The 21829-nt window shown below is 54.4% G+C and overlaps 1 protein-coding gene across 1 annotated transcript in view; it reads right to left on the reverse strand.

Moving 5' to 3' along the window:
• Nucleotides 1-1645: 1645 nt before the first annotated feature.
• Nucleotides 1646-21829, reverse strand: part of COL23A1 (collagen type XXIII alpha 1 chain) — a 354126-nt gene continuing 333942 nt past the window's right edge. The window contains exons 9-27 of the mRNA XM_060144375.1: nt 20807-20923; nt 19920-19955; nt 19477-19503; nt 17701-17754; nt 16647-16691; nt 15143-15220; nt 13041-13094; nt 12369-12413; nt 11393-11482; nt 10023-10085; nt 9666-9722; nt 9376-9402; nt 8393-8455; nt 8255-8308; nt 8037-8063; nt 5448-5501; nt 5091-5177; nt 3116-3154; nt 1646-2713 (exon numbers count right to left, since the gene is read on the reverse strand). Of these exons, the coding sequence (XP_060000358.1) occupies nt 2711-2713; nt 3116-3154; nt 5091-5177; nt 5448-5501; nt 8037-8063; nt 8255-8308; nt 8393-8455; nt 9376-9402; nt 9666-9722; nt 10023-10085; nt 11393-11482; nt 12369-12413; nt 13041-13094; nt 15143-15220; nt 16647-16691; nt 17701-17754; nt 19477-19503; nt 19920-19955; nt 20807-20923 (1020 nt within the window). The 3' untranslated portion in view covers nt 1646-2710. The remainder of the gene's footprint in view (nt 2714-3115; nt 3155-5090; nt 5178-5447; nt 5502-8036; nt 8064-8254; nt 8309-8392; nt 8456-9375; nt 9403-9665; nt 9723-10022; nt 10086-11392; nt 11483-12368; nt 12414-13040; nt 13095-15142; nt 15221-16646; nt 16692-17700; nt 17755-19476; nt 19504-19919; nt 19956-20806; nt 20924-21829) is intronic.

A 21829-nucleotide genomic window follows, 5' to 3' on the forward strand; every position in this document is an offset into this window, starting at 1 on the left:
TTTACAGGGATGGTGAGGGGATCCAGTGAGTTACCTGGGTGGAGGAAGGAGCAAATTACAAATTGCACAGTGCAGTAGATTTGTGCGGTGATGCTGGAGCTCCAAAGGACACCTGGATGTCCACTGGTCTCCATCAGTCATCACAGCCCCTCTGTGTTTCTGTTCCTTTTCATACTACTGACTTCTCTGGTGACCCACGTGACTGGCTGAGCAGCATGGCCTGCCATTTATTGCCAGCAACTGAGGGAAACAGAGGTGGAGACTTGACCTATTCTTTCTCCTTAGCCAGTGTGTGGCTGGGCCTGTTTTGTTAGTGAGGAGGCCCCTTCTCACTAACACGTAGCAGTGTCTGGGGGGACTACCCATACTGTGGCCTCCTTAGGCCTCAGTTCTTGGAGGGAGAAGGCTGAGACACCATCACTGCAGGCCCCTTCTTGTCTACACCCCTGTGGCCCTTGCTTGGGCTTGGGGTCAGGAGGAGAGAGGGAACTTACAACCATGGTCATTTCCGAGTGCTTGACCTGTCCTAGGTTCTTCGTGTATTCTCACTAAACCACAGTCAGCATGGTAAGCACTGCTGTCCCATTGTACAGATGACGTGGCAGGTTGAATTTTCTAAGATGGCTGTCCATCTCCTATTCCATTTTCTGCTTAAAATATGATGTCGTAAATTTTCCCTTAAATTAGGGTGAACCTCTGATTCTGGCAGGAAGTAACACCATATGACTTCTGAGGCTTGGCTGTAAAAGGTGACACAGCTTCCACCTGGTCCACCTGTGACATTCACCCTGTGAATCCACTAGCTTCCTTCTGAGGAAGCCCAGACCACACAGAGAGGTGTTCTGGCCATCTGAGGTCCCAGAGGACAGACAACATCAACTGCCAGGTGTGGGAAAGCTTGAGTGACAACCGCCCAACTGAGCCCATTACCCCCAGAACTGTAAGAGAGAAACAGAAAGGATCATTGTTTCGTTTGCTTGGCCATGCCGCGTGACTTACGGGATCTTAATTCCCTGACCAGGGATTGAACCTGGGCCCCTGCAGTGAAAGTGCCGAGTCCTAATGACTGGACTGCCAGGGAATTCCCAAGGATCACTGTTTTTTTGTTTGTTTGTCTTTTTAAATTTTTTAATTTATTTTTTTATACAGCAGGTTCTTATTAGTTATCCATTTTATACATATTAGGGTATACATGTCAATCCCAATCTCCCAATTCATCCTCCCCCGACTTTCCCCCCTTGGCGTCCATACGTTTGTTCTCTACAGCTGTGTCTCTATTTCTGCCCTGCAAACTGGTTCATCTGTACCATTTTTCTAGGTTCCAAGGATCATTGTTTTAAGGCAACAAATTTTAGGGTGATTTGTTATGCAGCAGTCATGGGTCATGAGTTCAGAGGAAACACAGGGGCTCACTGACATGGGTGACTGCACAGAAGGCTCAGCTGGTATGTAGCAGGGCTAGGCCTTGAGTCTGTGTCTTCCTAACTCTAAACCCCATCTTTGCTGTGAGCCTGAACTACTTCCTCTGGTTTCTGGGGTGGCTCTGGCCCAAGGAGAGTTCCCTTATCCCTCCCCACCCAGCAAAAGCCAGGCTGAAACCTCACCTAGGTATGGTGCTAGGGGCAGTCTGCAAGGACAGGCATACCCAAGACACACATTTGTTGTTTATTTCACGCAACAATTTCCATCTACACAGAGGGGGTAGGCAAGTGGTTGGGCTGGAGCTGGTGGCCGGGAACCCTTGTCAGAGGTGGGGAAGCCTCTTCTCAGAGCATCACTGGCTCAGGGCATAGGTGCCCTACTTAGGCAGGCCTGGAAGCAGCCCCGAGGCTCTCTTCATTTGCATAGCTCACTCGGAGGACTCATTTTTGGCAGGCTGACCAGAGTTCCCCTGGGTGGAAGCCTTGGGGTCGGTGAGACGCCAACTCTGAGCTTGGGGTCCATCTCCTCAGGCTGGCAAAGTCCCATCAGGTCCCTGCTGTGGGTGGTGCAGAGACAAGAACAACAGACATTCCAGCCTGGGACCTCCACATTTGGGGATCATAGGGCTCCCTGCTGCTGGGTCCATGTGGTAGTTATCACAGTGCTTGGCCTCCACTCCCGGCCAGAGGACACTTGTTCTCACGGAAGGCAGGCTGGTTCCTGAGGCCTACGGAACTTGGCGGGGGCTCAACCCCTTAGGGTGCTTCCCACAGCTCCCCGTGTCCAGCTACAAGTGGTGGGTGGGAGTCCTGTCAGCTGGCTGTGGCTGAGTGCAGAGGCCAGAGAGGCCAGGAGCAGCTGCATTTGCCATTCATGCCCTGAGCCTTTTTGGATGGTGTGGATCCTGGGCTCCAGAGCTTCAGAGGGCAGGCTCTTGCAGGGCAGCGGGACAGCCAGAGTCTCTGCTAATCAGGTGACTGAAGGCCCAACCTGACATCTTTGCAGCCTCTCCTGAGCCAGGCACTTTCACCTTCATCTCCTTCCCGGGAAAGCCAAGTCCTGAGGGTGCCCCTCAAGTACACATTGCCCCCAATGGGCCTGTCCACTTTCCTGGCAGCTTCACGTGCTGATCATTCTGGGGCTGGGCTGGGCACACTCTCAAATGTCAAAAGGCCACAGGTATGGTGGTGCATCCCGTGAAAAAAGATCAATATATTACTGTTTTGTTTTTACAAAAATTAAAAATGTCCACACGGATCTGTACAGGTTGTGAGATGCGTGCTTGGGGTCACTGGAAAAGGAGGGAAAGACTGAAGGTGAGGAGGGGACCGGGAAGCCCCAGAGGCCCTGCCCCTGGTCTGCACGCCCCCAATCCTCTCACCCCAATCTCCTGGATTCCACCCCCTCTCAGGGGGGCGGTATGGACAAAGTCCCAGGGGGTGCTGATGGCTTTGCACTGGCCGGGCCAGGCGTTGAGTGAGCCCTTTATGACCAAGAGGGTGGTCTGTGCACAACCACCTAGGATCACAGCCCTGGGCCTTGGGCCACGTGATGGGAGAGTCAAATCTAGGGTCATCTAGGGGAGACCTGGCTGTTCAGTCACTGTGTGGGGAGCAGCAGGCACCCAGCCCTGAGGCCCCCTGGGCCCCCCACTCCTCCCAGCCTGCCCTGGAGACTCTTCCCTGCAAAGTACCTTATGCCAGCAGCCAGGCACGGGCAGCCCATCAGGGCCCTGGAAAGGAAGAAGGTTTCAATGACAAGGATGGGGGGCTGGTCAGGGCCCTACACACTCCTGCCCCAGGTGTAGGGAGCTGCCACCTCAGGCCACCGGACCCCACTGAGGCAGGGCCCGAATGCCTGCCCTGTCCACCTGGGTAGTCAGGTCATGGGACATGGCAGCCCCTCTCTGTGCTTATTCCAAGTGTGCCCCCATGGGCTTTGCTGGGACATATGTGCTGTAGGCAGAACCAGGACACCATGGAGTACAGGGCATCATGCCAGACATCCACAGGCCAGGAGTAGGGCCTGGCCCTGGTCCTTGCGAGGGGCTGCATGGCTTTCTGTCTGGCAGCTGTGACAGTGGCTCTAACAGCTCACACCGGGGGCCTGAGAGCTCTCAGTCATGTGTCCAAGAGTATTTGAAGGACAGTTTAGGAAATGGGATTCCCTTTTGGCCTGTCCTGGTGCCTGTGTCTGGATCTGAGTGGCAGACAGGGGAGGTTGAGGTCAGGGTGGACACTGGGCCAGGGTGGGGAGGTGTGTGTGTGGGGTTGGGGTGGGGATCGTCTGGAGGCACCAGACACAAGCAGGGGGGCGGGTTTCTTCAGGTGGTCCAGAGGTGGGGAGATGGAGACGGACAAAGGCTGACCCATCAGTCAGCCTAGCGTCCCTGGTGGACGCTGTAGTGGACCACACTTCACTCCGTTCCAAAGCACACAGGCAGACCTCAGGCACGTGGGAGCACACCCCCGGCACTGCCATGCATCCACCAGGGGTAGAGGCTGGGACTCAAAGGGAAGTGGGGAGGAGGGGGAAGAATGGAAAGGCAGGCAGAATGGAGGAAGGCAGGGCAGAGCAGCGGGCACAGGCAGCTCAGAATGCCCAGCACAGCATGGCGCACAGCACACAGCAGGCCAGGCCGCGTACCGCAGGGCAGGGTCTGCTGCCCCTCTCCAGGCCCCTGGAGCCTGGCGCCCCTCGCCTGCCTCCACATTTAAGATTCTCCTGTTTCAAAGACAAAGGCTTAATGACTTGGAGGGAAGTCTTGGCCCAGGGCCCGAGGCTGCGGGGCTGGGCCACCCTGTTCCCCTGCTGTCGCTGGCCCTTTCAGTGTGTGCTTGCCTCCTGCTCTGCTCTTTCTGTTTTTCCCATTGCCTCCTGAAAGCCATCTAGAGCTAGGGATTAGCACCTCCATTGCATGGATGAGGAGATTGAGGAACAGAGGGCCAAATGACCCACTAGAGGTCAGAGGACTGGGCTTCGGGGGTCCCTGCTCCTGACCCCCCTTTGGAAGGGGTACACCACATGGCTCCGTGTCCCTGGCGGGGAAGGCCAGATGTGAGTATCTGGTGAGTTTTAGTATGAGAACTCAGCTGTTTTGTTTTTCCTGTCTTTTCTGAGCTCCACTGGAAGAGTTTGACAAGTAAACCCTCCCTGCCTTCTAGAAAAAGAGAACCAAACTTTGGTTATTTCAGGTACTGAGTCTGGTGGGCCATGAGAGGCTGTTGTAAAGAAGCAGGAGAGGAGAAAGGCTGTGAAGTTCCCTTCACAGATGGGGCTTTGGGGAATGTGGAGGGGATGCAGGGGATGAGTGTGGGGCTACCCAGACCAGCAAAAGCCTCCTCTGGGACGGGAGAAACTCCCAGAGAGGTGAGGGTGGTCCCATCCCCCTTTAGGTCCAAGGAAGCTCTGTCCCTGACCAGGCCTCCCTCTCTATAGACAGGGTGGGTCCTCAGCCTTGCCCATGGAGGGGTCAGGACCAGAGCAAGAGGAGCCACCATGACAGCAGAGACAGCAGGGGTGGCCCTGCAGTGTGGGCCCCCCAGGGTGGGACCCATGGGGCCCCTGGGACTTGCAGCTGAGTTCTGAGTACAGGGAAGACATGGCCCCACCCTGGCAGGAGTCGGCAAAGACCTGGGTTGGGGCTCCCACGTCTCGCCAACACGTACCACTGGACATGGCTGGTCCAGGCCTGGGGGTCCCGGCTCGCCCTTCTGGCCTTTCATTCCTTTCCGACCGGGGACACCGCGCTCCCCCTGTGCAAGAAGGGAGATGGGGTGTGGCGGTGGCTGCCAGGCCCAGGGCACCCCCAATGCCCTTCAGAGATGGGCCTGGGGCCGGCAGCCACCCCTGCCCTGCTGCCCGCATCCCAGCCTTTTGGCCCTATCTCCTCCCGCCCACCTCGCCTTCTCTCTGCTTGCTTCCTGTCTCCCACCTCCTTTCTTTTCTGCCTGCTCTCTCCTTCTCTTCACTTGCCTCCCTCCTTCTTTCCTCCTGCCCTCACCTTCTCTCCAGCTGCCCCTCACCTTCTCTCCACGCTCGCTCCGGTCGCCTTTCTCTCCTCGAGGTCCAGGGAAACCCTGACAAAAGGATTAAAGGTTAAACCTGATGATGAAATTTGAGGTCTGTTCTGCTTATCTGTTCATCTCTGCTCCTCTCCGATCCACCTTTGCCCCTTCCCTCCACGCATATTCGTGGTACAAGCTGGACCAGCCCCAGCTCCTAGGTGACACAGATGCTGGGTACCAGGATGACTTAGAGAAAACATGCATTCAGGACACCAGCACTGCTTCCTCCAAAGTAGAACACTGTTGTTTCTGGATGGAAGCCCTCAGGCAGAACCGCTAGCAAGGGGCTTTCTCTTATGTCAAGTCAGATGCAGCATGCATTGGCCCAGGCTTGGCTGGGGACAGAGACACAGGAAACCCATGTAAGTTTTTATCACCATCTTCAGCAGACCAAGTAATGGTGCCCTCTGTTCTCTACCTTTGGCTCAAACTCATATGCCCACCCACCCATCCATCCATTTGTCCATCTGTTCATCTACCCAACCAACATTTCTAAGCATCAACTAGGAACTGGGCTTTGGGCTGAATGCTGAGGGCAGAAAATCAGATTTGATATGTTCCCTCTTATATTTATTACATTGTTTTTAGAAATATGATACATTGATATCCTCAAAATCTTGCTGGCTAGGGAGAGGCTGCCTCTCCCAGGGGTAGTCAACTCTTACATATAGCAAAGGGCTAGGCTGGGAGCATGCCTTTCAGATGCAAACCAACCAATCCCCCAACTACCCACTCTATCTAACTCACACACCAAGTCAATATTTCCCCTGGCCCAAATCATGCCAGGACCAGGTAGCAGGCAACAAGAGACTATATAGCCCAAAGCCTGCCAGGATTATTTAAACTAGCTAGTCCTAAACTGTTTACTCTGCTCTGCCTTGCTTTTCCCATAGAAACACCAATAAAAGCCCTGGCCTAGGCTTTTTCCTCACTCCTTACTGCCTGCCAACGAAAACTGCTGCGTCTCCATGTGGCCCCATGTGGGACATGCCATTTCCCTGGGAAATGTAAGCTATAAGTTCTTCTGTCAAAGGCATTAGGCCACTCTGTGTCATCACTAAGTCACCCCCATAAATTAAAACCCTGCAGGTACAAAGGTACACAGTCTAACATGGCAGGCAATGGGGTGCAGAAGATGATGATCAATGGTCAGTGACAGGGGTCTGAACCAGATACCATGGGGTCCCAGGGAGAGGGGCTCTTCTGTCCAGGTGTGAGGTCAGGTAAGGCTTCCGAGCAGGCTCCCCATTTCAGCAGGGCCTGGTGGAGTGGGTGCCAGGAGTTTGCCAGGTAGAGCAGGTAGGTGTGGCTTTAAGATGCCACTCTGAGCTCCAGGCCTCCCAGAGAGCAGCTGTGGCCACGGAGTCCCTTTTGCTCCACCCCCACTACCTCCCTGGGTCCACAGCCTGAGCTGGATTCATCAGTGTCTTCTCCTGACCCTCCTCATCGATGTAACGTGGCCCTCCCAGTCAGAAAGTCAGTCTAGAGTTCTTCCTCTTCCTTGTCTGCAGGTGCTTTCCATGGTGACATTTTCTCCTTAAAGTCTAGGGTGGACGCCAGAGCCTTTGCAGCCCTGCCTGCGTCTGGTCACCATTTCCCTTGCAATAGCTACCTGATTTTCCTGGGAACCACCCTCCCTTCTCACAATTCACCAACTCCACCACTAGCTCCAGGATGGAGCATGTGAGCAGGCTGGCCAGTCAGGGCACTGCATTCTTATGGCAAGTGACATTTCAGCATTAACCTAGCTGGGGCCAAGGAGAGTTGATAAGACTTTTTCTCAAAGAGTAGAGAGTGAGGCAAATGCCTTTCTCCAGGATTTGGACCGAGGGGGATGCAGGTCTGGAGCTCTTGGCTCCATCTCATCACCATGTGGAAACTGGAATGATGACTACACAGAGGAAGCAGAGACAAGAGAGAATGAGAGGTTGGGTCATGTTGACACACTTGAGCCCTGGATCTATGTGTCATACATCTGGATTTTTCAGGTATGAGTCAGTTTAAACCAGTTTAAATTGTGCTTTCTGTCTCTTGATCCAATCAACACTGGGTTAATACTTCTCCTTCTCTCCTTCCCACAGTACTGCACTAGCTGAAGCCTCGTCATCTTTCACCAGGATATTGCAACAGGCTCCTCACTGCTATTCCCACCTCCCTACTCCAATGGATCATCCATCCATTCTCTATCCTCCATCCATCCTCCACCATCCTCCATCCATCATCTATTCACTTACTATTCATACATCCATGATCCATGATCCATCATTCATTTACATCCATCATTTATTTATATCCATCACTCATTTACCCACCATCCACCCATCCTTCATCCACCCATCCATCCATCCATCCATCAACAAAGCGCCTACTCTGGGCTGTGTGTTGGACTTAGCAATGGGGACGTGGGCAGAACGAGTCAGTTGTAGTCCCAGCCATGGGGAAGGGGAATACATCCAAGCTAACCAGATCAAGTTACTGTATGGGCAGCATGAGGGCAAAACTTACACATGGGAGGGACCCAGTCACAGTGAACGGTGAAATACTTACATCTAGTCCTGGCTCCCCGGGTCGGCCCTGAGAATAGACAAAGAGGAGATGTGAGAGGGCTGAGAAGGAGGTGCTGGGAACACAGCTGCTGGGAAGTTCAGCTCTGTGAATTGTCCACAGAACCTGAATTCTGGCCCCAGGGACCAGTGAAGTGCAGGGGTTGAGCCCCCAGGACTGAGTGACACGATAGTTGGGGGGCATTAAAGGAAGGATGTTACCTTCTCTCCTTTGGTTCCTGGCAGCCCAATAAGGCCTGGTGGGCCAGCTGGCCCCTGGGTGGAAAAGGAATGGGTCAAGAGGCATGACAGTTATAGAAATTAGCACCTCTAAGGACAAACAAGGCTCATGACACTCACAGGCAGGCCACTGGATCCTCTCTCACCCGACATGCCCTTCTCTCCCTTTGCTCCGTCCAAGCCCTGGAAGCAAAGGGGAGACACCAGTTAAGGGGGCCAGACAGATGGCAGGACAGGAAAGCTTGGGGCCTGTGCGGGAACCGAGGTGTACAGGGCAGAGGGACAGACTCCAAGCTCTGACAGGCCTGGCCCTGGCTCCCTTCTTGTGCAAATAATCAGAATGTGGGTGTGTACATTTTACCTTTTCTCACATGTGGACTTTTTCAGTAATCATGGAAGGTGGTTATGGTCACACCCATTTCACAGATGAGGAAACAGAGGGACAGAGAGGGGCAGGGACAGGCCCAGTTGTACAGCCAGGGAGTGGCAGGGCTGAGTGGCAACTGCATTTCTGAGTCCCAGTCTTGGACCCCATCCCTGACAGCAGCTGCTTCTTCTAAACATGATCTGGGGAGGCCTCGGGACAAAACAGAACCAGAAGCAGCACATCTGGTATGGCCACATGCCCGGCCCTGCTCAGCTCTGGGATTCCATGATTCTGAGGTCCCATTCAGCATCTGAGCTTGGGAAGCAGAGATGTGCTCTCCCCCAGGGTAAACTAGGGAGATGCAGGGAGGCCAGTTGGCCTCTCTGGGACAGGGCACATGGTCAGGCCACACTCACGGCTTTAATTTAAGAGCAGAGGACATGACTTTATGTAATATACACCAAACCCAAGACCTCATATCCAGGTGTGGGCAGTTGAAAGACAGATGTGCACTAGGGGAGGGGGCAAGGAATGGAGAGGCCAAGTGTTGGGTGGGGGGCATCAGCGGGATTATTCTATAGGGGATTGCGAATGGCCAGGCCCTGGGAAGATGCAGGGCTAGTCCAGGGCCGAGCATGGGGCCCTCGCTTTGCCTACTAGCAAGACGTTTTGGAACTGTCCAGGCTGTGAGCCAGCAGCAAGTGGGAGGGGCTCCTACCCATGCTTTAGGACTCACCTTGGGACCCTGGATTCCCTGAAGGCCCTGGAGAAGGAGGGGAAAGCAGGTCAGAAAGGCCATCAGGATGGGTCCAGACCTCCAGGTCAGGCCCTGTTGCGGTGGCCACATAGGCTTGCAGGCCACTCACTGGCCCCTGTGGCCCTGACCTCTGTGGCCTCCCAAGCCCAGACTTGGGCTCTGCCCTCCTTGTCTGATGTGCCCCCCCGCTCTGGGGTATCCTCTCTTCCCCTGGGCCTGAGCCCACCACCCTCTTCGTATCCCAGCTGCTTCAAGCCAAACATTCTTACCATGGGGCCTGGGGGACCAGGGGGGCCTGGGGGCCCTGGTTCCACTATGATCTGGGCCTAGGAAGGGTCAGAGGTGGATTAGTCACCCATCGCCCCGTCATCCCTCACTCACCCACACTTGAGTTCATCGGACATTGGAGGAGCACTGCCTGGGTATGGGCGCCGAGCTCCCTGCTGCCCCCAGGAGGGCTCTGCCTGGTGGGAGGCCCAGTGCTGGCCTTTGGGTTCAAAGACAGGCCTCAGGCTCCCCCTCCCCCTCCCTCACTGCCCTGGGCTTGGTCAGGCCAGGTGGCCCTTGTGTCCCAAGGCTCAGGGCCCCAGCCAGCCCACAGCAGAGATCATCAGCAGCCCCCTTACCAGGCTCTCCTGTAGGTTGTCAGATGCCGGATCTCCCTTCTCCCCCTTGGGGCCGTCGGCACCCTGCAGGATAGGATGGCCTTGAGCCTTTTCTGTCCATCACCAAAATCACCATCCATGGGGCTCAGCACCTCCCCTTCCTTCCCCCATAAGGCTTCTGGGCAGCAGCAATAAGTTGGTCATTGCAGCTTAAAATAGTTTTCCTTAAATCAGTGGGTTTGTTTCCTGTGGGGCGGGGGCAGCCAGGGGCTCTGGAAGTAAAGACCTGGAGTTCAAATCCTGGCACCAGCTCTCTAGCTGAGTAAGCCTCATGGATGGACAATGGGTATGTAGTGGTGGCAGCTCTTCGCACCTAGCCACGCATGACAAGAGCAGTGCTAAAAATGATGGTGACAGAAGGTATTTATCACATGTTAGCCAATCATTCTCAGCCCTGTCCATGTGTTCCCTTGTAGGAGTGGGAGATTATCACCCCCATTTTAATTAAATTAAATTAATTAATTTTTAACATCTTTATTGGAGTATAATTGCTTTACAATGGTGTGTTAATTTCTGCTTTATAACAAAATGAGTCGGCTATACACATACATACATCCCCATATCTCCTCCCTCTTGTGTCTCCCTCCCACCCTCCCTATCCCACCCCTCTAGGTGGTCACAAAGCACGGAGCTGATCTCCCTGTGCTATGTGGCTGCTTCCCACTAGCTATCGATTTTCCATTTGGTAGTGTATATATGTCCATGCCACTCTCTCACTTCGTCCCAGCTTACCCTTCCCCTCCCCATGTCCTCAAGTCCATTCTCTACGTCTGCGTCTTTATTTCTGTCCTGCCCCTAGGTTCTTCATAACCATTTTTTTTTTTTAGGTTCCATATATATGTGTTAGTATATGGTATTTGTTTTTCTCTTTCTGACTTACTTCACTCTGTATGACAGACTCTAGGTCCATCTACCTCACTACAAATTACTCAATTTCGTTTCTTTTTATTCACCCCCATTTTAGAGCTGAGGAAACTGAGGCCCAGGGAGGTTAGGTCACTTGCACAGGGTTCCAGAGTCAGTAAGAGATGGAGCAGAATGCAAACGTGGGCTGTCAGAGCTCCCAGTCTAACCACCAGACACTAGGCGAGGCCTCCTTATTTCACCTTAAGGAGGCCTTGGGAGGTAAGTGGTAGGTCCTTCTACAGAGGAGGAAGTGGGGGCTCAGAGTTAGGGCAGCCCAGAGCTTCCCTTCAAAGGCTCGGTGGGCCAGGGCTGGGCTGAGACTAGGACCGTAGGGCCCCAGCCCCTGGCAGCCACCGTGGGGGACACGCATTCACCTTGGGACCCCTGCGTGGGGCAAGTAGGGTGAGGCCCACCCAGCCACATACCGGGAGGCCTGACAGGCCCATCTCTCCTGCTTCCCCTTTGGGTCCTATCGGCCCAGCTTCTCCTGGGTCTCCTTTCTGTCCTTTGGGACCCTGAAAACCACAGAACAAGGTACAGTAGGCACTTTCCCTCCCCCCAATGCTGGCAGGTCCCCAGAGCTTAGTCCAGGCCAAGCCAGACCCCCACCTCCTCCTTGTGGGTCCTCCCCTCCAGACCAGGTGATGAATGAGCAGAGGGGCCTGGTCGGAGACAGAGAAGGGGCAGCCCCTAGCGTGCCTCACTGCAAGCAAGGGTGCAGGGTGGGGCAGGGTGTGGAGGGGGTAGAGCAAGTGGGACTGGGACTGGGCAGCTACCAAGGGGCGCATATGGGGTTTGGGGCCAACCTTGTGCTCATATCTCAGGAGCCAATGGTGGGAGCCCCACATACAACCAACCATCCCTCAGTCACCCTTCCAGCCACCGTATTCCCTCATTCAACCAATTTTGTAACGTCCACTGTGTGCCACACATGAGGGACCCAGTGCTAAAGCACACCCATGAATGTTAAGTGGTTCTCATGGACACTGTCGAGTCTATGTAGGATCACACACACACATGTACACTTGGAATAATATCAATAATGACAGTGATACTTTTAGCTAACATTCGAAGACTCTTTGCTATTACATGCGGGCACTGCTCTCAGGTGTGTTCCATACACAGTTATTTAACCCTCATGGCAGCCCTGTTATACCATCTTCACCTGTGGGTGAGGAACTAAGGCTGCCAGAAAGTGAGTAGCTTGCCTGAGGTCTACGGGCAGAACCAGGATTTGCACACAGGCTCCAGAGCCCACTCTGTTCTGTTGCCTCTCTCCAACTCTGCGCACACGCACACGCGCGCACACACACACACACACACACACACACACACACACACACACACACACAGTCCGACGCCAAGCACCGGCATCACCAAGGAAATAAAAGGCCCAGAGACCTTCTCTCCGTCGATTCCTGGAGCACCAGGCAATCCGAGTTCGCCCTGGAAGGGAATAGACAGCAAGGGGGGTTATGGTGTCCCACAGCCCCTGGCAGGAATTTGTGGCCAGGCTGCTTCCCCTGACCAGCACACCAGCCCTGGGTTGGGTCCCTGCAGTTGGAGCTTCAAGAAGATGCTCACTGGGTGTCCAGCACAGTGCCAGGCACCAACCACCCTCTCCTCCATTTCCTCAGCACCTATGGGCAGGTGCAGCCCGTGGCTATAGTAGGTTGGTAGGTTACAGATTTGGAAGCTGAGGCTCCAGGCCACACAGCCCAGGGATGATGGCAGAGACCAGACCCTGCCTGATTTCAAAGTCTTGGGCTCCTTCTCCTGAGCCAAGTGGGCAGGTGTAAAGGATGCACGCAGGCCGTAGGAATGCCTATGGAATCTACAGGACTTTGTGACGTCATGAGGGGCCGTTTATGGATTACACGTGTGAATGATCCCAGGGAGAACCCAGGGGCAAGAAGAAAGCACCCAGCTTGGTTAGGAAGGAGCAGGGCCACTTTCTCTGAGCCCCAGAAGCCAGGCCAGGGTGCTGGGAGAGAAGCAGAGGCAGAGGGGAGAGGGGAGGTGGGCCCTGGAGACAGGGGCCTGGGAGGACCACATAGCTACATCTGCACTGACCTTGGCTCCAGGGATCCCTGGTGGCCCGGGGGGCCCCTGTGGCCCAGGAGGACCCTGTGTGTGAAAGTCAAGGGGTCAGTATTCAGGTGGGGCCTCCCCATCACTCCCCACCCACCCCTACATCTGGAGGCAGCAGTGACCCTTATAGCCCCCTTCCCACCTAGTCAGGTCAGGCCTTGTGTCTTGGGGGAGGCCAGGCAGACCGCACCAGGTATCGGGTAAGACGTCACAGTGTCTAATTGCCACGAAGGGCCCAGAATCCCTCTGCCCTCAGTATAGGTTTTGTCACAACACACTACTGCTCAAGATCCTGCGATGGCTCCCCCATTGCCTCTAGAAACAAGTGTAAAACGCTTGCTGGCATTCAAGGCCAGCCAAAGATCACATTCCCACCAGTGGCCTAGCACCGTGCTCTCTGCCTCTCCTGTGAACTCTGGTGCTGTCTGCTGGTCCTGGGCATCCCTCGGTTTCACTGGGAGGAGATGGTGTCTTCACTCCCAAATTCCTGTCCCCACCCAGGTCTCCCACAGGCCCGCCGCCCACCATTACCCGCCATACTCATGCCCCTTCACAAAGGCTGCAGCTGCCCAGCCCCCAGCCCAGCAAGTTCCAGGTCTCTTCCCTCCACCTCCTCTCACTAACCTGCCCCCACTTTTTAACAACTGAGGTATAGTTAATGTACAATATTATATAAGTTACAGGTGTACAAAATAGTGATTCAAATTTTTAAAGGTTATACTCTAGTTATAGTTATTATAAAATATTGGTTATGTTCCCTGTGTTGTACAATATATCCTTGTAGCTTATTTTAAACATAATAGTTTGTACTTCTTAATCTCTTACCCCTATATTACCCCTCCCCACTTCCTTCTCCCCACTGGTAACCACTAGTTTGTTCTCTATATGTATGAGTCTTATTTTTTGTTATATTCACTAGTTTGTTGTATTTTTTAGATTCCACATATAAGTGATATCATATAGTATTTGTCTTTCTCTGTCCGACTTATTTCACTTAGCATAATACCCTCCAAGTCCATCCATGTTGTTGCAAATGGCAAAATTTCATTTTTTTAAAATATCTGAGTAGAATTCCATTGTATGTGTGTGTATATATATACACACACATCTTCTTTATCCATTCATCTGTTGATGAACACTTCCAATATCTTGCAACCTGTGCCTTCTTGTTGGCTCCTCCATTGAGATGCCCCTGGTCTTGCAACCTTCCTCCATTCCACCCACCCTTCTCCAGGTTCAGGCCCAGCACATGCCTCCCTGGTGGCCTCCCTGCCTCTAGCTAACCCCACCTTTCATACCATTCCCTTCACCCATCTGTGTCTGCCCACTGCCCATTGAATCCAGTCATTGTCCCCGGCTGGCATCCAAAATCCACTTCCCGCCTCTCTGAGCTCATAGGGCTTCTCCATGCGGCTCATGCACATGCATGCCCTTGGGCCACGTCACACCACACCACGCCATGCAGGCCTGGGGTGGGCACATTACCATCAGCTTGTGCTTCCCTGAGGCCTGTAGGAGATAACTGAAATTGAAGCTCAGGTGGGATTAGGTGCTGACACCCAGTCTTGTCTCTGAGGACCACCTTTCCCCACCCTAGCTCCCCTCCCTGGTACCTGTGAGCAGCTGGCACCCAACCCCTCACTCTACCAGTGATGGGTCCCAAGTTTGCCCAGCACTGGGGCAGGGCTCAGAGGCCATACATCTCCTGAGCCTCCCAGTACAGGCCTTGCCACACTCTTCTCCCCCAGAGGTCATTAGAAGACCCAGCCCCCTCCAGCCTGTGTTCCCTAGGAAGGCCCCGGGGAGGCCCTGCCTCCTGCTTCTGAAGGGTGAGCTTCCCTTTTTGTCTTGGCCTCTGAGGAGCTCAGGGCCACATGGGCCCCATTTACAGTAGCTCTCTCAGCATCGTGTGGGTCTCCACACAGCGTTGACTTCCATATCAGGCACCTGGTGAATGTGGAGCCTTTTGTTAAGCTGCCACTGGTCCCTTGTGTAAAGAGGTGCAGGACTTATACACAAAGTAAATGAATATTCCCTCAGAAAACAAACAGCAAGGGTGTATCAGGGTCTACCAGGAACACTACCATAAGGGCATCCAAGATCCTGCCATCGTAGTCAATTACCACCGTGTCTCCTTGCTCACCCTTGAGGCCTGGGGCACCCTGAGGCAGAAAGAAGAGGAAGAATTTCAGGGAAAAGCATGGTAGTCATTTCTGTCTTACCCAGAGAACCTAGTAACCAGGGCTGCACACAGGCCAGTGAGCTGTGGGTCAGCTCTCAGCTGTACCCTGGGCGGCCCCAGCATGGTGTCTTCTTGCATTCTCTCAGGCACTGGCACCCTGACTGAGCAATCCAGGGGCCAGGCAGGGGGTGACACAAGGGAAGGGGGATGCCTGGGGCCAACTGAGGAACACACCTCCGCCTAGCCTGGGGGTGGCTGTGATTTGCCTTCACGTGGGAACTGAAGCCCACTGAGGTCCATCCCTGAGTTCTTGAGAGAAAATGGAGAGTCTGATTTTGATGTGAAGTGCTTCAGATTTTTAAATGTTGGCAAACAAACAAAAACACCCAAACCCTCCAAAACACTGCGCGGGCCAATTAAAGACATGCCGGCTGGATGCTGCCCTTGTACCTCAGTTTCTTAACCTCAGGTGGAGACTGCACACACCAGGCACTGACACTCCCATTCGCTCCTGGTTCTGAGCACACCCCCCCCACACACATGTCCACATGTATGTGTTGCACATGCATGTGTTCACACAGGCACGCATCCTCACAGGCATGTGCACTGCTGCTGGAACCTCACCTTTCATCTGAACCTCACCTCCCCACTGGACTCTTCTCTGCTAGGAGAGCAGCGGGGTCTGTGAGCACTTTGGTCAGGCCTGAGGCCATCTGCGCAGGATGGAGAGACCCAGGCCAGGGCATCATTTGCCAGCTGCCTCCACGGTCATGGCCTTCACGGAACTGTAAGGTGTACACTGAATTCCCACACTCAATGCTTAATCCAATTCCCTGGCCACCTGTACGACCAGGCTGTGGGCTTAGACTTGTGTTTTGGAGGAGGAAGGCTGCCTCTGGGAGCATAATGGGGATGTGATTGCCCAAAATCACAGGGCCAATAACAGGGGCTGGGATGTAGTTCTAAAAGTGTGTTGATAGGGGCTCATCACAAAAGATCTGGAACCAGCTGCGGTGGCTGTGCTCCAGAGACAGGGGTGAACGGTGATGTGGGGCTGGGGGAAAGGCAAGGCCCCACAGGGGGAGGGTAATGCCATATGTCGCAAATCGAGGTCTATGTTTGAATACGCCAAGAAAAGAGTCTGGGAGGGCAGACACTTTCCTGGGGAGGAGGAGAAGAGGGGAGAGGACGGGACTCTTATTTTCACATCCATAGTTGAACATTTTACCAAAAGCATGTATTATGAGACTAAAAGCAAAAAAAAAAAAAAATCACTAATGAATTATTATTATTAAAAAAAGACTCCCAGTTCCTGCCAGCTCTTCTGGGGTCTCTGGGGGACAGGGGGCTTCAGAAGGAATCAGGCCCCTGGATCCCACTGGTGTGGCTGGGGGAAGACGGCTTACCCGCGGCCCTGTGGCTCCATCGGCGCCTGGCTGGCCGGGCTCCCCCTGTGGAGACACATGGTTGCAGCCAGGTGTGCAGGGCTGAAGCCAAAAGTTCCCCTGCCCGCTCTAGTCCCCTCTTCCCCAAAGGACACAGGGCCGAGTGGACATGACTGGCATCCCAGGAATGGGGCTCCCTGAGGGAGGGCCTGTGAGACCTTCCTCTGACCCCTCGTTGTGTAGAGATGGGCCACTGAGGCCCAGAAGCCCAAGGCTACACAGTGGAGGCCTCATCACTCACCCAGACCCACTGCCACCCGCCCCCAGGTGGGCTTCTGATTGCCAATCAAACAAGACCCCTGGGCCTGGGACCTCCTGGACTCCCAACTTAAAAGGGCAAATTGGAGGTGAAACTCATCTCCCCCGTGATGGGCCTTTGGGAACCAGAGCAGTGGACTGTGATGTCACCTTGGGCCCCAGGGCTCTGTCCACGCCATTCTCTCCCTGAGGCCCCGCGCTCCCTGGCTTGCCCTGCAACAGAGGCGTGTGCTGTGAGAGAGCGCTGGGGGTAGGCTGGGGGCTGCCTGGGTCTGTGGGCTTCCAGAGTAATTCCTGAGAACGTGCCTGAGCCCAGCCGTGGGCTGGGGGGCATAGGCTCAGTGCAGCCCAGAGGACTCAGGACCAAGGCCCCTTCTGGTTTGGTCTTGGCGTATGGTTGGAGCAGCTCAGGGGCTCAGCCAGTTTGGAGGCAGGCTGGCCAGGATTTGGTGGTTGTCTTAAGGGGTTGGGGAAGCAAGGAAGATACCCAGTTCCTGCCTTGGGGACTGGGTAGAGTGGGGCCACCTAAGATGGGAACCAGAAGACTTGAGGGTGTGAGGGGAGGCAAATGGCTTGGGTGACTTGCCAGGCCCGTTGGTGAGTGGGACCCTGGCCTTACTGCTTGCCTCCCTCTGGCCTGTCCTGGTCATCAACCCATGTGCCATGATGTGAAAGGGCAGCGTAGGGCTTCACCAGGCAGGTGGGAACTGGGGAGGTGGGAGGCAGGGGGACCACTGAGGGAGGGACATGTACCTACCTTGGGCCCTGAGGGTCCTGGGAGCCCTGGCTGGCCTGGTGTCCCATCATCCCCCTGAGGAGAGAACAGTGGAGGCTGCAGCCCTCAACCTGCACACACTGGCTGGGTCCTCTGGCAGTCAGTTGGCCATCCCCCCTCTGTACTCCCCAGCACACCAGTCCACTCCTGGCAGCAGCACTGGTCATACTGGGTTGGGGCAGCACCCCTCTCCCCTCTTTGTAACTCTAGGGCAGGGGTGGGGTCAGATCCACCTCTGTCCCCTGTCCCCACTAGCCCAGAGCACACCTTAGCAGGTGTGTGCAGAAGGAATGGATGGGTGGGTGAAGGAGAGGGAATTCATTCCCTCCATCAGCAAACATCTCTGAGCACCCTCTGCAAGCCAGGCAGATGGGGTCCCTGCTCAATGAGTCAGAGGAGACTGAGGGCAAGGAAATATCCAGATAAATTCATAGCCCCATGCCGGGAAGTAGACAAGAGACTATAAGAGAATGGTGGGATAGAGAGGGACTCAGGGAGAGCATGTGTTTCAGTAGGTGGCTGCGGACAGTCCCCCGGAGGAGGGGGCAGCTTTGCTGAGCCCAGTAGGAGGAAGAGGAGGAGGAGGCCCAGCCATGGGAAGCAATGGGGGAAGATTAATCTGGGTCAGTGGTTCCCAAACTTGAGCACATGTCAGCACCACTCAGGGGGCTGCCTGAACAGAGCACGCCCACCCCCAGTGTCTCTGACTCGGGGCCCCTGGGATGGGCCCCGAACACACATGTCTAATGAGCCCCCAGTGACGCTGGTACTGCTGATCCAGGGATCACTTTTCGAGAACCAATTTGACATGGGAACAAATCTGATATGTTTGAGTAATTGTATGTGTTTGATGTATTTCTCTAAGAGTGAGTGAATGAGTGAATGAATGAATGAATGAGATCCTGGCTTCAGAGACAGAGGTCAGAGCCGCCACCCACAGTCAGGACTTAGGTTGGGTTCCGCCGTGCCCAGCCCCTGCCCTTCTCTCCAGCCACTTCCCACATCCCTGCCAAGAAGGCCATCCACAGCCACCCCCACCTTCTTTCCAGGAACACTGGGCTCACCCTGCAGGGGAGACAGTGGGGATGCAAGAGATATCAGAGCCACCTGGACACCAGGTGCCTGCTCCTCTGGTAGAAGTGGCCCTGATGACCCCCATCCAGCGCAGCCCAGAGACCCCCGAGCCCCTCAGAGAGATGCATGTGGGTGCTGGGGCTGACGGTCTTGGACTCCACTCCGACCCTGACCTGGTCCCTCCCAAGCTGAGTGACCCTGGGCAAGTCACTGCTCCTGTAAGAGGGGCCCTGACTCCCCCAGCCTCAGAGGGTGGTTGTGAGATTAGAGGGAATGCATTGAAGGCCCTTGACTCCCAGCAGGCACTCACTAAAGGGGGCTCCTCTCCCACCTTTCCCTCCTGCTCAGTCCAGGGGCTCTGGCTCCTTCAGGGAGGACCATAGCCTGCCTTCCCACCCTGGCAGGTGCTGCTCAAGGAGGGAAGAAAAGAGAGCTGACAAGCTAATGGATTTTATTATTCGATCCTCACAACTTGCTGTGAAGGAAAGGCAGGAAAAGTTTATCATGACCCCATTTGACAGATGAGTAAACTGAGGCACAGAGAGATGAGGTCACTTGCCTAAGGTTACAGAACTTGGTCTTCTAACCCTGCCACTTTGGCTTCAGTGGGGGTGGGGGAGGGGAAGGTGGTGGGGTGAGGGAGCCCCCCACCCCAGGCTTGAGACAGAAGTGAGAGGAGCTTACCTTGGGCCCTGGGGGTCCACTCGGGCCCTGGAATGAGAGAAGAAGGGGTGTTAAACGTGATCCCAGACAGGGCTCCCGGGCTGTCTTCCATAGCATCCTTGTTTTATAAAGGGTGACACCAAGTCCCAGAGGGCAGGCAGAGCTGTCTCTGGAACCCGGCTGTGCCACCCATTCATATCTTGGACAGAAATCTGCTTTAGATCTCAAGCAGTGACAAGTGGACTGCAGGCTCCCTCCCAGGGGTCTGGGTCTGTGAGAATTCTGCTGGGGCTGGAGTCCTGGCCCATCTGCTCCCCACAGGTGGTGGGGGGGCAAGAGTGCAGGTGTGCACACACATACAGCCGCACACCCAACCCCGATGTGGGTGTGTGTGGGAGAGGGGCTTCTGGGCCTGGAACCACGGTCCTGCCAGCCCGGACCTCTGAAATGCCCTGGATACTGACCGTCTCGCCATCTTGTCCAGCTTCTCCTTTGGCACCCTGAGGAGGCATAAGAGGAGAGCAATGAGGGGAGGCAGGGGCTCACAGTTGACTGAGCCCCCATCTCCCGCCAGACCCTGGGCTGGGGCTGCAAGTACATTTTGTCCTCACCAAACTTCTGAAAAGTGGGCATCACTGTCCCCACCCCACAGACAAGAAAGTTGAGACTCAGGGAATTATATGCCCAACATGATAAGGAATTGGTGAGACAATTGAGTAGCTTCCCTGACAGGGGACCCTGGTGGCAGTTTGGTGGGAAAGTACAGGTTGGAGCCCCTGGGTGAAGGAAAGAGGCAGTACAATGAGATTTGGCCTCCGGTATTGGGGTTAGGACTATGGGAGGACAACTGAGGCTTAGTTAGTAGGAGAAAGAGAGAGAGAGGTAAAGAAAAAGCAGAGAGATAAAAAGAAAGAGAGAGAGACTGAGAGGGAGAGAGAGAGAGAGGGAGAAGAGGTTGGTAGAGATCTGCAGAGACAGCAGCCTCATAGGGGTCTCCGGGTGTAGATTGGGACTGAGACTATAACCAAGGTTAGGGTTAGGGTCTATGAATCTATGTGGGGTTACAGTGTGGGGATAAGAGCTGGGTCAGAGTCTGTAGGGGTGAGAGTTAGGGTCTGGATAACAATCTGAATTGGGGGTGTGGATCTGGATTTGGGAGTGAGTTTGGGGTCAAGGTCTAAATTGGGGTTAAGGACCTGGTTAGTGTCAGATTTAAGGTGTGACTGGAGTAAGAGTCTGGGGGGGTGTTTGGGATAGGGCTAGGGTTGGCATTGATTCTAGGATCAGGGTTTGGAGTTTTGGTAAGTACAGAACCACGTCCTGGGTGGTCCAGCTCCGTGCTCTCTCTTACCACTGGGCCTGGTGCTCCCCTGGGGCCATCTTTCCCAGTGTCGCCAGGAGGGCCCCGGGCCCCAGGGGGTCCTGGGGGCCCTGGAGGCCCAGCAGCTCCATCTTGCCCTTGATCTCCCTGAAAGAGATGGGGCCCAGCATGACTCTGAGGCTGAGGGGAAGGGGTTCTGGCCTCAGAGAGAGGCCTCCTCAGATGGGCGGCAAGATGCCTTCACCTTCCCAGCCCTTGGCAGGCTCAGAGGAAAGGGGTTTGTTATTGGGCCTCTTGCCACTTCTTGGTGGCCACACAAAGGGACAGGTCCCTATACCTCTGCATAAGAGGCCAAGAAGATCTTGTACACTCCACGGCATGCTCCATGTCTCCAGCTCTCAGTGCCTGAAGCCCAGCTACGGTGTTTAGGTGAGAGATGAGACACACTAGGTGTGGGACAAAGCACAAGTGCCCAACCAGCGCCCTTCCTTCTGGAATGGGGACTGTAAGCCTCCTGAAAGACCTTCCTGGTCGGTCAGCTCCTGCTTTATTAAGTGATAGAGGCACACCCTTGGGCATTTGTCCCAGATAAACAGAAACATGTTCACACAAAAGCCCATACATGAATGTTCACAGCAGCTTTATTCATAATAGCTCCAAACAGGAAACAATCCAAATGTCCTTCAATGGTGAATGATTAAACAACTGGGGTACATCCATGTCATGGAATACTGCTCAGCAGTAAATAGAAGGGAACAAAGTACTGACACATGTAGCAACTTGGATGCATCTCAAAAGATTTATGCTGAGTGAAAAAAGCCAATCTCAGAAGTTGGCTACTAGATGACTGCATCTACATGAGATTCTTGGAATGCAAATTTATAGAGATGGAGCACAGATCAGTGGTTGCCAGGGGTTAGGCATGGGGGCAGGGAGGGAGGTAACTACAGCTATAAAAAGATAGCAGGAGGGATCTTTGGGTGGTGGTTGCACAAATCTCAAGGGTGATAAAATTGCATGGAAATAAGTAGACGCACAAATAAGTAAAATGGG

The sequence above is a fragment of the Lagenorhynchus albirostris genome, chromosome 3 (genome assembly GCF_949774975.1).
Source record: "Lagenorhynchus albirostris chromosome 3, mLagAlb1.1, whole genome shotgun sequence".
Classification (NCBI taxonomy): Eukaryota; Metazoa; Chordata; class Mammalia; order Artiodactyla; family Delphinidae; genus Lagenorhynchus; species Lagenorhynchus albirostris.